This window comes from Plectropomus leopardus, chromosome 10 (assembly GCF_008729295.1).
Source record: "Plectropomus leopardus isolate mb chromosome 10, YSFRI_Pleo_2.0, whole genome shotgun sequence".
Lineage (NCBI taxonomy): Eukaryota > Metazoa > Chordata > Actinopteri > Perciformes > Serranidae > Plectropomus > Plectropomus leopardus.
The window spans coordinates 22,757,177-22,769,696 of NC_056472.1; the positions used below are offsets into that span (position 1 = coordinate 22,757,177).

A 12,520-nucleotide genomic window follows, 5' to 3' on the forward strand; every position below is an offset into this window, starting at 1 on the left:
GCATATGGCCACAAATGTAAGCATGTGTGCACATTAACCAGAATGAGCGACAATGAGCTGTTGTGTGGCCGCTGGTGGTGAGAAACCTAATAGCCAAGGACACAGTAGCTCAACCAGCAGCTGTCACATCTCTGCACCTCCTATTACACTCACAACTCAAAGCACAGTGATTTTCATCTTTTAAATTCAGATGGACCATCGCATGGTTTTAACAAATGTCTGACAGAGACTGTATTTATAGATTCCTAAAAAGCTGGCCTAGTTTCCCGTGCAGATTTTTTGCAATAAGGGCTCTTACTTGTTGACAGATCTGCAGACAACAAGGAGGAGGCTTGTGCTGCAAAGATACTGAGGATGTTTTTGCAAAATGTTCAAATTTGGCAACATTTTGTGAGGTACAGGCTTTTATATTTTTAAGTTGTAGAAGTTATATTGCAACAGAGAAATGAAAAAGTTGTTTACCTCGATTGAGAACAATGACTTATACTGAAAAAATGGATCATAGCGTGATGCCTACCAAGTTGCAGACCCCAGTTCAAAACCAACAACAGCAAAAAACAAATTTTGGTGAGCCTTTGTGGTGTTTCCACCTGCATTTGTGGCACCAAACCTGAGTGTTTTTAACCAACAAATTGTGGCATTTGTCGGATGTTTGAGCCATAGGACCTGGGTGTGGCCTGCCCAGTTGCAGACATCTGTTCGAGTACAACAGAAAATGACACTGGCCGTATTTTGGTAGAACTTTGCAGCATTTGAGTTTGTACCACTGAACCTGGATGGTTTATTTATAAACCCATCCCTGCTTTTACAGCAGCGTTTGTGCTACCAAACAGAGGTGTTTGAAGCCAAAACATGATCTTTTCCTAACCATAACCAAGAGATATTTGTACCTGAACCTTCACTACAGCATTGTTGAGAAATAAAGAGTAAATGTATCTGATACAGAATAATGTATAAATGTTACATATTCATGGTTTGCAGAAACATATAATGCCAACATCTTTCTGGTGATTGGGTTGACTTAAGTAGCCAACCTACTGTACTTGATTGTACTTGATTTGTTTTACTTTAAAAAAATAAAATAAAATTACAGATTCTTTTTGGCTACTTGGGGGCTGCACAAACAAGTTAACGCTGATATATCATCACCTTTTTAGATGGTATAGTAAAGTTTTTATCAAACATTTGCTTTTGTTAGTAACTTGCATTTGCCGGCTAGTTTCTAACTGTTTCTATGTTCTGTTTGCTGCTGGCTAAGCAGTGAACAGTGAGTTTTTAAAGGGTTTTTTTGTCTGAAAATGGCGCAATGAGAGTGAACACTATGCAGAACACTGAAGTTACAGCTTGGACAGCAAAACAATGAGCTGAAACTCTCAGTAAAGCTTTGCAAAGCTGAAAAGAGCTGCAGATTCAGGTGACAGTTCTCTGTAGGTTAATTATGAGGGACATTTTTTAGATTGTCATATTGTTTCCAAACTAGATTCTGATTACAAAAAATATCAGTCATACTGAGTAAATAAACTTAGTTTATTTCAACCTTTCTGTGCTTGAATGATGCTGCATTTACATGTGGACTCCTGTGCAAATTTTATGTTTGCACAAAAGACCACAATGCAAATCTGTCTTGGACTTTATTGTGTCATATTTTTTTAATATTCTAATGTCAAATAAAGTAAAATAGAATAGTAAAAAAAAAAAAAAGAAAAGAAAAAAAGTTTGAAGACAGACCTAATGATACTTAATTAGATACTAACATTTCAAAGAACAGACCTGCGTGAAAACAGAGCTCATATTCCTCCTGGCTGCTCTGCGTGCTGAGGCCAGCGTGTTCAACCCCCTGCGCGCGCTCCCCGCCAGTTGTCCAGGATACGCGAGAGTGCGCGCGTGCTGCAGATGAAACTTGAAGAAGCTGCAAAAAGTTTGGAGTAAAACTAATCCCATCCAGACTCAGCGGACAACCACAGACCTCAGGACGGATCTGAACTCACCGTGACTGATCACCATGAAGATGCTGGCGCTGCCTCTTCTCATCACTTTACTGCACTGTGAGTTTCCTCCTGCTTTTAGAAACTTTATTTAACAATATATTAAAGTTATTAATCTTGGAAAGGGAAGCTGATAGGTCAAGAGATGCATTGCATGAACAGAGGATGTGTAGGGAAGTTTGGAAAATGTAAACAGGCACGTGTTAAGACGAGCTTGTAGTTTGTGGTGCGTTTTTATCAAGATGCTCATTTATTAACGCAACTACATTTTCACAATTTTGGATTTTGATGTCTTATATTTTATTTCATATTTCAGTAGAATTAATTTGGTAAAAACGGTAAAGTTTGTAAAGGTGTCCATAGAAGAATCAAAAAGTAAGTAAGACATTTAGGGACTGTACAAAAATTATTTGTGCAGGAAGGGGGTGTCATCCTAACGTTTTGCTTTTTAAGAAATTAAAAAGTAAGACTGTAAACAGTATTAACTATTTACTCAGACCCTCCTCATTAAGAAAAAACCTACAATTTACCTTAATATTTCTTCATACAAATGAGTTCACATTAACATAAAACAAAGTATAAACATTTAAGTGCAATAACCTTGAAAATACACCTTAATATTGAATAATTTTTGTCATTTCTTCGTTTGTTAGTCCCAAAAACTAATTGGCAAAATACATTTTAAAGATTTAAAACAGAAAAAAAAACTTCCAGAAGCTTTTTGTTTTTCAACAAAAAGAAAGAAAAAATAACCTTACCCCTTTTCTGCCCCCTCTTTCTCCACAATCACCTTTGCACAGTCCCTCAGAAATGCAGGACAATGTGATTTTTTTTCTAATAAGAAGGTGCGATTTATACTGTGATAACACAACACAAAGCAGACTAGTTTGTTTTTTATTGATCATCAGTTTGTGCGATAAGTTCATGTATGTTAAGCGGAGGAGGTGTGCTGTGTTAAGGGACTGCGTCAGAGGCTGAGATTATGCAGGGTGTGGTTGTAGCTGGGTTTACATGTTTACATCGAACCTGCTCTGATGCTGTTTGAAACCGAGATCAACGAGCTGATGAAACACATCTCGTGGCTCTACATGCGGAGGAGTCTGGGATCCCAGCATTTTAGTTTGAAGATGGCCCCCAAATGACCCTGTTTTTGATTGGACTGAGATGAAAACGGCCACTTGTTATCTAGAAATAATGTATTTGAAGTTGCTGTGGGATTTCTAAGGGGCAGAGGCTACTTTCCAAACAACATGCTTTATGTCGATAATTGCAGCTTTGACGTTCGTTTTGATCTTTTTTTTTAGCATTTACTTGTGAGGAACAAATTTCCTAACAGAGATTAAAAGATTGAAATCATTATCCTCAGTTTAGGAGAAGGCTGGTGAAGCGTTTTCATTAGTGCCCAGTGCATTGTAATGGTATGGTCCCTAATACTGAATTTAAAGTAGATATTAAGCACTTTATAACGCTTTTTAATCATGTAGAAATGTTTTCTGTTGACATTCTGTAAATTAGTTCATGGCGAAGATTCAGGTCTGCTGTTAAAATCAGGTTTAGGTCAGACTGCGGGTTAAAGGTTCAATCAGTATAGATCCTGTCCAGTACAGATATGTGTGTGTGTGTGTGAGTGTGTGTGTTGTGCCAGCTGAGAAGGGTAAGGTTACTGTCACAAAGAGCTGCTTTGTCTGTGCAATAAAAGCATGCTTTCCATGCATGTGTATGCCAAGAACACACACACATACACACATGCTGCTCCCAAATATTCTCTTCATAATGCCAAAACAAGACGTATGCATGGATGTTTCTCAAGTTAAAGCTCCTCAGGTGATTTGACACAGAGATTTTTGTCATTTTACTGTTAATTGCTCCCTTTTGTCTTGTTAGAAGTACTTTTGTCCTCTATCAGAATCAGAAATACTGAATTGGTCCTCAGGGGGAATTGTGGTTCATTACAGTCACTCTGATGCAAAGGTTAGAGAATTATATAAAGCAGAAATAAGTACCAGCACAAAGTATGTAAAAATACAAAATAGAAATACAGGGATACTAAAAACAATTGGTACTAGTATGTAAATATTTTAAAATTGTAAGTATGTATAATGTGCTGAGCATGTAAAGTGTGTAAAAATATAAGATATAAAATAGAAATACAGTAATCATAAGAAAGAATTAGCACTTGTATGTTAATATTTACAATTCTAAATATGTATAATGTGCATAGTGTTTAAAGTGTGTAAAAATATGAAACTTTGTGCCTCGTGCTACAATGCAATGTGTAAAACTAGTATGTAAAGCTGGAAATATAAAATATGCATGTGATGCTACAATGTACAACAGATATATACGAGAGTAAGAAAAACATTATGGATATATACAATATGTGTAACATGGTAAATATAGCCGACATTTAAGAGTTGAAAAATGTTGCTCTTTTGAATAATTGCACAGAGGATTGCTGTAGTGGAATTCTTGCACCAAATATTGCAGTTAAGACAACGTATAAAGTGGTATTGCTCCTTAAAAATCCTGCATATTTGAGGTATAGTAAATACATTATGGAATTTTGATGGCAGATGTATGAATTAAATCCAGGTACTGACAACAGCTGAGGACAGGTTGAAATGAAGTTAGCTGCAATGAATTTATGGCAGATTTATGTTTTCACAATACAAAAAAACCCATAACATTAATAGGAATATATATATTTAACCCTATTTCAATAAAGGTTTGATTTGGGTTTTTTTCTGCTGTGAAAACATGTTGCTAGTGAAATCCATCACAATTTGTAAATTAATTTGGACCTGGGAACGACAAAGATTGACACATTTGAGGTTCTTGGGGTGCAAGAAGGGACAGTGCAGTAACCCATCAGATAATTTCCTTTGCAGTGTGGTCTGTCAGGGCTTTGTAAGTAATCAATAATACCATAAAATCCAAAAAAGCAACAGGTAGTCACTGTAAGGAAGCTAGGATGGTGAAATGTCAAAATCCTGGGAGGCAGAGTTCTGGATCAGCTGAAGGCTGCAGAGGGATGTTGGGTGTTTCATAACTTTAAATGTGTTTTTTTTCTTTGGTACATTACAGCATGTTTGCATACTTTGATGCATTTTTGTGTGATGAATGTGAGCTCTCTGTGGGCTTTTGTGCACGAGCTGAAGGGACAGATTACTGAGAGGTTATCAGGTCGGGATAAAGCAGCTTGTCGGAGGGTCATCCATCACCTGCATTCCTACACGCCACCGCTCCTGGCACCACCAGGATGATGCTACACACATAAGAGTCTTGGTATCCTGTTTGACCAACATTTGAACTTTGGATTACTAAACTTATTCAGTCATTTTTTTCCAGTTGAGAAGTATTGCAAAAATGAAACCAATGCTATCAGCAAAGAATTTGGAACTTCTAGCGCATACTTTAATCTTTTTTTGCTTAGACTGTTGCAGCTCCCTCCTCGCTTGCATTGCAGTCGTCTTTAACTTCAATTGGTACAAAATGCAGTACATCATCAGTCCCATATCACCCTTATTCTTGTCTCCCTTCACTGGCCTCCAGTTAAACCCAGATCTTAGAATTTTGCTAATTAATTGCAAGGCTTTGCATGGCCTGGCCCCTGCATATATAGCAGAGTTATATACCAGCAGATCCTCCGATCAGGGTCTCCTGTCTGTTCCCTGTTCCTATATTAAATCGAGAGGTGACCGTGAGTTTAGGGTTTCTGCTCCCAAACTCTTAAACAGCCGTCTGTGTTTCATCAGATGTGCTGAATCTTGTTTGCCATTAGTTGTGTTTATTTTGGTCAGCTTTATGTACGTATACATATGCATATGTGTACTGAAATTTTTGTTTGTGTTTCTTATCTTAAATGTGAATCCATGTCTTGTATGTGAAGGTTGTGACTCATTTTCGGGCTTTTTATCGTTTTAACATTGGTTAAGTCCAAAAAGCTCCACCACGCTCAACTTCTGAAAACAGACATATCAGATATATCAAATACAGCAGTATGTAATTCTTGTTCTAGTCAATATTGTTAGCAGACGTTAGACTACTGTACTTGACTTAAAACTGTTTAACCATTTACATACAGTGATGGATTATGTTCCCCTGCAGGTCCCGTCTCTCTGTCAGTGATAGTAAGCAGCAGTAAACCCAAAGTGGAAGTCCACGAGCACACAGGTGAGACTGTACATCCGCATATTCAGTATCACTTCATCAGTTTTCATGAGTACGCAGTTGTGACAGAAAAACATCAGGATTAGTAGCAACAAATATTGGGGAAAAACTACCTGCAAAACCAAAAGTCTATCTATCGACTTCCAGATGCTGTGCTCGCCTGTGAGTTCAAGACGGAGAAAGATCAGAACCCTCGAATCGAGTGGAAGAAGAAAGGAAAGGGGGTGACATTTGTTTATTTTAATCACAAATTTACTGGTGAGTAACAGACATTTACCGCATGAATTCCTCAGACTTCTTCAAACTGAATCCTTGATATTTAGCTGTCTTTCTCCCTGTCATCAATTGGTAATTCCCATTTGATTTATTCTATTTTTAAGTTTTGTTCATCCTCTATCACCGTTCACTGATAGGGTCTTATGCCGGACGGGCGAAGGTGGAGGGAGCGACGCTGACGATACACTCAGTAACTCAGAAAGACTCGGGGGAATACCGCTGTGAGGTTACTGCCAGCGAGGACCACGTCAACCTCGGAGAAGCAACTGTAACCCTCAATGTGCTCGGTATGACAGAAAATTTGTTTTTGTGATTATGAGCAGGGTGATGTAAATGTATTTGTGTGGGACAAATGAGCTGTGAACTTTGTCAGTTGCTTTGTTTTGTCCAGGAAGTGTCGGACAGTAAATGCCGCCTTTTAAAATCGCATCATATTACTGTTAGAGCATCTTTAGCTTCCGTAACGTCGCGTAATTTTGAAAGAATATGGGCAGGATTTAGTTGCAAGATCAGAGTTAATTAAACATTTTGTTTCAGCATAATTATTCAGAGCTAAGAACTGTTCTTCTCCCTCACCTGTTGTCAGGTAAGGAGGATGAGAGATAAAGGAGCGGTGTGCAGTCTTTAGGCCCTCGTGGGTCAGAGTTCAAGGGTCGGCGAACAGGCGTTCACGTTCTGTACTGCGAGCACAAGAAAGCGAGACGTTCAGCGTCTTCTGTCAGTGTAAATTATGTTTCCAGTGGTGAGGATGTGCATTTCCAAATGTGCAAAGAAAAGAACCAGGAACCGAGAAAACCGAGCTTTCAACGACGAGTGGACAGAGAAATATACATTCATTTGGCCCCAATCCAGCACGAAGCCCGTGTGTTTGATTTGGAAGGTTTTAAAGAGTGGAAATGTTAAACGCCACCTTGACACAAAGCTCAGATACTTCAAACAGCAATATTCTCAGTATACAGAGGTGAGGAGAACAAAACTTCAACAGTTAAATCTCAGAGAGAGACCTACTGAAGCCTCTGCGAGTGGCCTGGGTGCTGGGTAAAAACAAAAAGTCCTTTTTTTTTGATGCAGAGGTAGTTAAAAAGTGTTTAAATGAGATAGTTAAGACTCTGTTTGAAGGAAAATAGAGACGAGGGATGTCAAAGAAATTCAGTTATAATAAAGTTAATAAAAGTAATTTGCTTATCACCAATTGTTCCAGACCTCTGGCCTTGAATAGAGATCAGATTCGGACCTTTGAATATAAAGTCTGAGAACCCCTGCTTCAGGGGGATCTGTTTGGAAAATATTACATTTACCATTTACAGCTATGTTTTTATTGTTTATAGTAACCTGAAATTAAGAATCTTTGGCTTTTTGTCACCTTCGAATGAGCCCTTCAGATTCTGCAAACATATGCAGATATCTGTTAATAGAGATTACTAACTAACAGTGAAGTGCACTTTTACGAGCTTTTAAGAGTCGCCCCAAATCACGTTATTCAGAACATTGTGTTATTGCGCCCGAGTTCAAGATAAGTCATTAGTATTGATAGTAGTAGTAGTAGTAGTGAGTATTGATTCTAAAAACACATTGTAACACACATTTAACTTTTAAATTTAGCTCATAACAACAGACAATGTTTAATACACTGCAAAAATGGCCTGTCAAATTTAAGGCCAAACACCCTAGATTTAAGCATACTTGCACTTAAAAGAAGCAAATTTGGCTGCCAGTGCAGTAAGCTAATTTTGCTTGTTAAGATGTCTTAAAACCAGTAAAACTGTGTGACTCTCATTATAGCCCATAAAATCTTGAAATAAGATCAAAAACACTAATTTCAAGCAATTTATTTAAGCCGAGTTGGACATACTAGTGCTTAAAATAAGGTTTCTATAGACCTGAAGTGGATGTTTCCAGACTTGTCTCCTGTATCTAGTTAAAAATAACTCAGAAAAAGACAAAGATGCTTAACAAGACCAGGCAAGTGATATTTACTTGAATTAAGTCAAATGATCTTTCCTAGTCAGCACGAGATAATCCATTTATACTTAAAACAAGACTAACTAGATTTTTTAATCTAAATATAAGATTATTACACTTGGTTAGATCAGCAGTTTTTGCAGTGTAAATACTAGATTAGAGCTTTGAAAATGTCTATTTCACCTCAAGGTGTCTTTAAAAAAGGCCCATGTGCTGGTAACTCATAATGTTGTGTCCTTGACACAGTAACGTGCACATGTGAATATTTTCTGTGATCAAGTGGTTTAGTGTCAACGTTGCTAGGCAACTGACAACAAAAATACACGCCAACTTGTTACCTTTTGTTTAGTGTTTTCTGTATTTCAGTGTCATGTGAAAGAACGAGGGAAAAGATGAATGCTATGAACGGTGTTTGCTCAGGCGTTAGTACGGCCACCTTACAACTGAACGGTTTAAATTTACCGGATCCAGTTTTCTCAGAGACATGCAGTTTTGTTGTTTTTTTTTGTTTGTTATGGCAAAATTGTTTTTTAAAAATGATTTCTGCATGGCATAGTGTGACTAAATTCCTAATCTCTTAAATATTTAATTTGCTGGATTAGCCAAAAATAAAAAATCCCACTATTTTTTCATCATGAACAGTTTCATACTTGATTTTATGGAAAAGCATTATGATATAGTATATTGCTTATACAACATAACATACAAAGAGCGAAGAATTATCACCGACTCAAAGTATAATGACAACACCGGTTTCAGCTTCAAGACCTGGTGGAGGAGTAAGTCATTTAAATCCAGTTTAACTTTGGTGCAGGCCTATTGATTATTGCTCAAATTGGTGCTTTGGTACAGTAAATAAATCACCAGAATCTTCGGCATCCACAATTTATATTCTCAGAAATTACAAATCTTATCTTTTTGTAAATCTTTAAGCTGTTTTTTCTCTCTGCATCCTCAGTGCCTCCTCACATCCCGTCGTGCGAGGTGCCGAGCTCGGTGTTTGTGGGCTCCGGCCTGGAGCTCCTCTGTAAGGACAAACTCAGTGTGCCTCCTGCCACCTACCGCTGGTACAAAGACAACAGAGCTCTCACGACCACAGCAGATACTCCATACAGCGTCGACACAAACAAAGGCACACTGGTGAGTGTACACTAAGTCACAAACGATTAAATGCAACCAGGAATATAAACACACAGATTTACATGTGCAGAAACACATGCAGGTGCTGCTTTCTGTAATTCACCTTGTGTCTGTCTGGAGCAGAAGTTCAAGAGCGTGTCCAAAACAGATGCAGGGATGTACCGCTGTGAGTCCTCCAACAGCGTGGGGGCGCCAAAGAGCTGTGTGGCCAAACAGCTGAAAGTTATTGAATGTTAGTGTTTTTTTTTTGTACAACTCCTCTTTGTTGATTGGAGTGAGACATTTAAACTACAGAAAATGCTGAAATAATTGCCTCCCTCCCCTCCTAGATCCTTTGAATATGACGATTCTAATAGCGGGGGCTGCAGGTTTTCTGGCGCTCATCCTTTTCTGCTGCATCTGTGTGTGTGTCTGCCGACGCCAAGGCTGCTGCAAGAGTGAGTAGTGGTTGTTTGAGTGTGTGTGTGTGTGTGTGTGTGTGTGTGTGTGTGTGTGTGAGAGAGAGAGATGGAAAGAGAGGCCCCAGTTTGAGCTTCTCATGTAATCACAGACTTTACATTTCATTAATAAAAACATTTGCATCTGAGATATAAAGTATAAAAATTAAGAGGTAAAAACAAGCAGGTCATTTAAAAACCTTTTATTTAAAAAAAAAAAAAAAAACATATCCATAAATCTCAGTGACTCAACGCCAACAGATACATTAAGTGTTTACCTTTTCGGCAGTGAAAATTAGAGTTTTGACTTTGAATAAAGATGCATCTTGCGAAGCAAGTGAAATGAATTTTTATACGAGAGAAAACATTTCTTAATGTGTAAAACAGAATTGTACAGACGTGTCATCAGTAACACAGTGAGGCAAAAAAAAAGCTTTTTTTGAAAAACTCAACAGCAATGTCTCTTTCCAGAAATCATGACCTGGTTACTCAAGATAATCCACAGACCCTGTTGTAAGCAGTTTCACATAGGAACTATTTTTTTCTGTCGAAGTAAACATTATGATGTCCTCAGAGGACAATCTGCTCACAACACAATCTGTTGATTATCTTGAGCACCTGTGTCGAGATTTCTAAACAAACGCGCTGCTGCCTTATTCCAGCGTTAACTTTATAAGTTGATTACGTGAGAGCTGTGAGAAGGTGCACCACATAATGTAGCTTGTAATTTTATCTTAAAGGGTAGTATACAATATAATGTATGAATATAGCATTAATGAAATGAACTTAATTGTCTAAAGAAACCAGAGAGCAGAATAAGGTTATCTACCAAAAAAAAAAGAGAATCAGTCACAAAAATGAATCTCATTTGACAGCTATGATCATCCATCGCTGCAGTTTACCTCAGCGTCACAGAGCTTTTTTTTTTAGCTCACTCATTGTGTTTTGGTTCAGGCGACTGCTTTGATCAGTACGAAAGCATCTTGCTTCCAAACCAGAGGGGAAACAAAACTGATCAGTATCAGGTAATAACTTTGAAGGTTACTTGTTATTGCAAGATATTTTCATGTTAAAACAAGACATTTTCACATTGTTACATCATGCAAACTTATCACGTTATAGAAAACTATAGTTACAATGCAAAATGTTTCATGTTGAAACGTGATAATTTATTGTTGTATCATAAAACGTTTTGCGTCATAATGTGATCACTTAACTGATTGATTTAATGTGAAGCTCATGTTAAAATATGGAAACTGTGTGCGGAGCAGATTAATGAAGAATATGGCTCATTTACCAAATTTGATTAAGTTCCACTTCATACTTCGGATGAGTGATAGCAAAATGTTGCAGTTATTGTGCCTGGTGGATGATATTGTGATCAGTATGTGTACTTTAAACCTACACTAGAAAAGATTTTAACTATTCTCTGCCAAAATCAGCAGGGACGTGTCTGGATTTTAACGGAAAATCTGTTCATAAGTTCAGATCTAAGTTTTTATGATGTAATAATGTGAAAACATCTTGTTATAACATGAAAATATCTTGTAAAAATGTGAAAAACATCTTTAACAAGAAACATTATTACCTGATACTGATGGGGTTTTTTGTCTGTCGTGGCAGCAAAGTGCTTCTGTTGATGGGTCAGCAGTGAAAAAGCTGTGATAAATCCACTATACACTCCCTGCAGAGCACCAAACAGCAGACAGACTACATTTGGGATTAGCTAGTTAACAAAGTGGAGCATTTAGCTTCTAAACACAAACATTTCCCTCAGGAGAGCAGCGAGAGATTGAGTATTGGACTTGCATTTATCAGGTGGACAGAAACAAGAGTCCTAATGCATACAGACGTATGTACAGCTTCTTTGGTATGTTAGCGATCATGATAAATGTTAACTTTTCTTCTTTGTCTTTGAACAGAGGACAAGAAAACAAAAAGGTGAGAGGCTTCACTTGTCAGTCGGACTCTTGTTTTGCCTGTAGCTCTGTGTTACTGGCTCGTAATGAGCTCAGACTGAACGGCCACCCTTTGTCTTTCAGCACCAAGTCCTACAGCCCTCCTCCTCCTCCTCCTCCTCCTCCCATCCGCAACGTGAGTGATCAGACAGATTGTTATCGTGCCAGGGCTTGTTTTGCTCGCTGGGTTGCCATTAAATTCAGTTGATAAGTGGCTGATAACACTGGTCCCTAGCTAATTAAAGGAAATGATTCATTGTATGTCTCTCTCTGCTCTCTACAGATCAAACACTACAAGCAGGCTCACTCCTTCATGATCTGAGGGGGAAACTCTCTCCCACAGTCTAAAGTGAATACTCTCCACTCAACGCACCGGAAAGTTACTCCACTGTGGCCCTGCTATTGGGTGGCTGCTCAGTGCTTTCTGGGACGGACGGATCTCCAAATGTTTTGCAAAAACAGAGAGTCGAAAAAGATTTTGCAAAATCGCAATTGCTTTGTAAACACTGACTTTTATATGTTGATATTTTGGAAGCAGGTTACTGCTTTCATATTTACTACAAACGTTCACTGCTGTAAATTCAGGGTTTGA

At 38.0% G+C, this 12,520-nt stretch overlaps 1 protein-coding gene across 1 annotated transcript; it reads left to right on the forward strand.

Annotated features, from left to right (window-relative positions):
• Nucleotides 1-1,959: 1,959 nt before the first annotated feature.
• On the forward strand, nt 1,960-12,302 carry jam2b (junctional adhesion molecule 2b). The gene is made up of 10 exons (XM_042495313.1): nt 1,960-2,045; nt 6,093-6,158; nt 6,303-6,413; nt 6,569-6,718; nt 9,352-9,533; nt 9,657-9,765; nt 9,863-9,970; nt 11,893-11,911; nt 12,013-12,064; nt 12,212-12,302. Exons 1-10 carry the CDS (start codon nt 2,003-2,005, stop codon nt 12,248-12,250), a joined length of 879 nt encoding a protein of 292 aa, XP_042351247.1. The 5' UTR covers nt 1,960-2,002; the 3' UTR covers nt 12,251-12,302.
• Nucleotides 12,303-12,520: the final 218 nt, after the last annotated feature.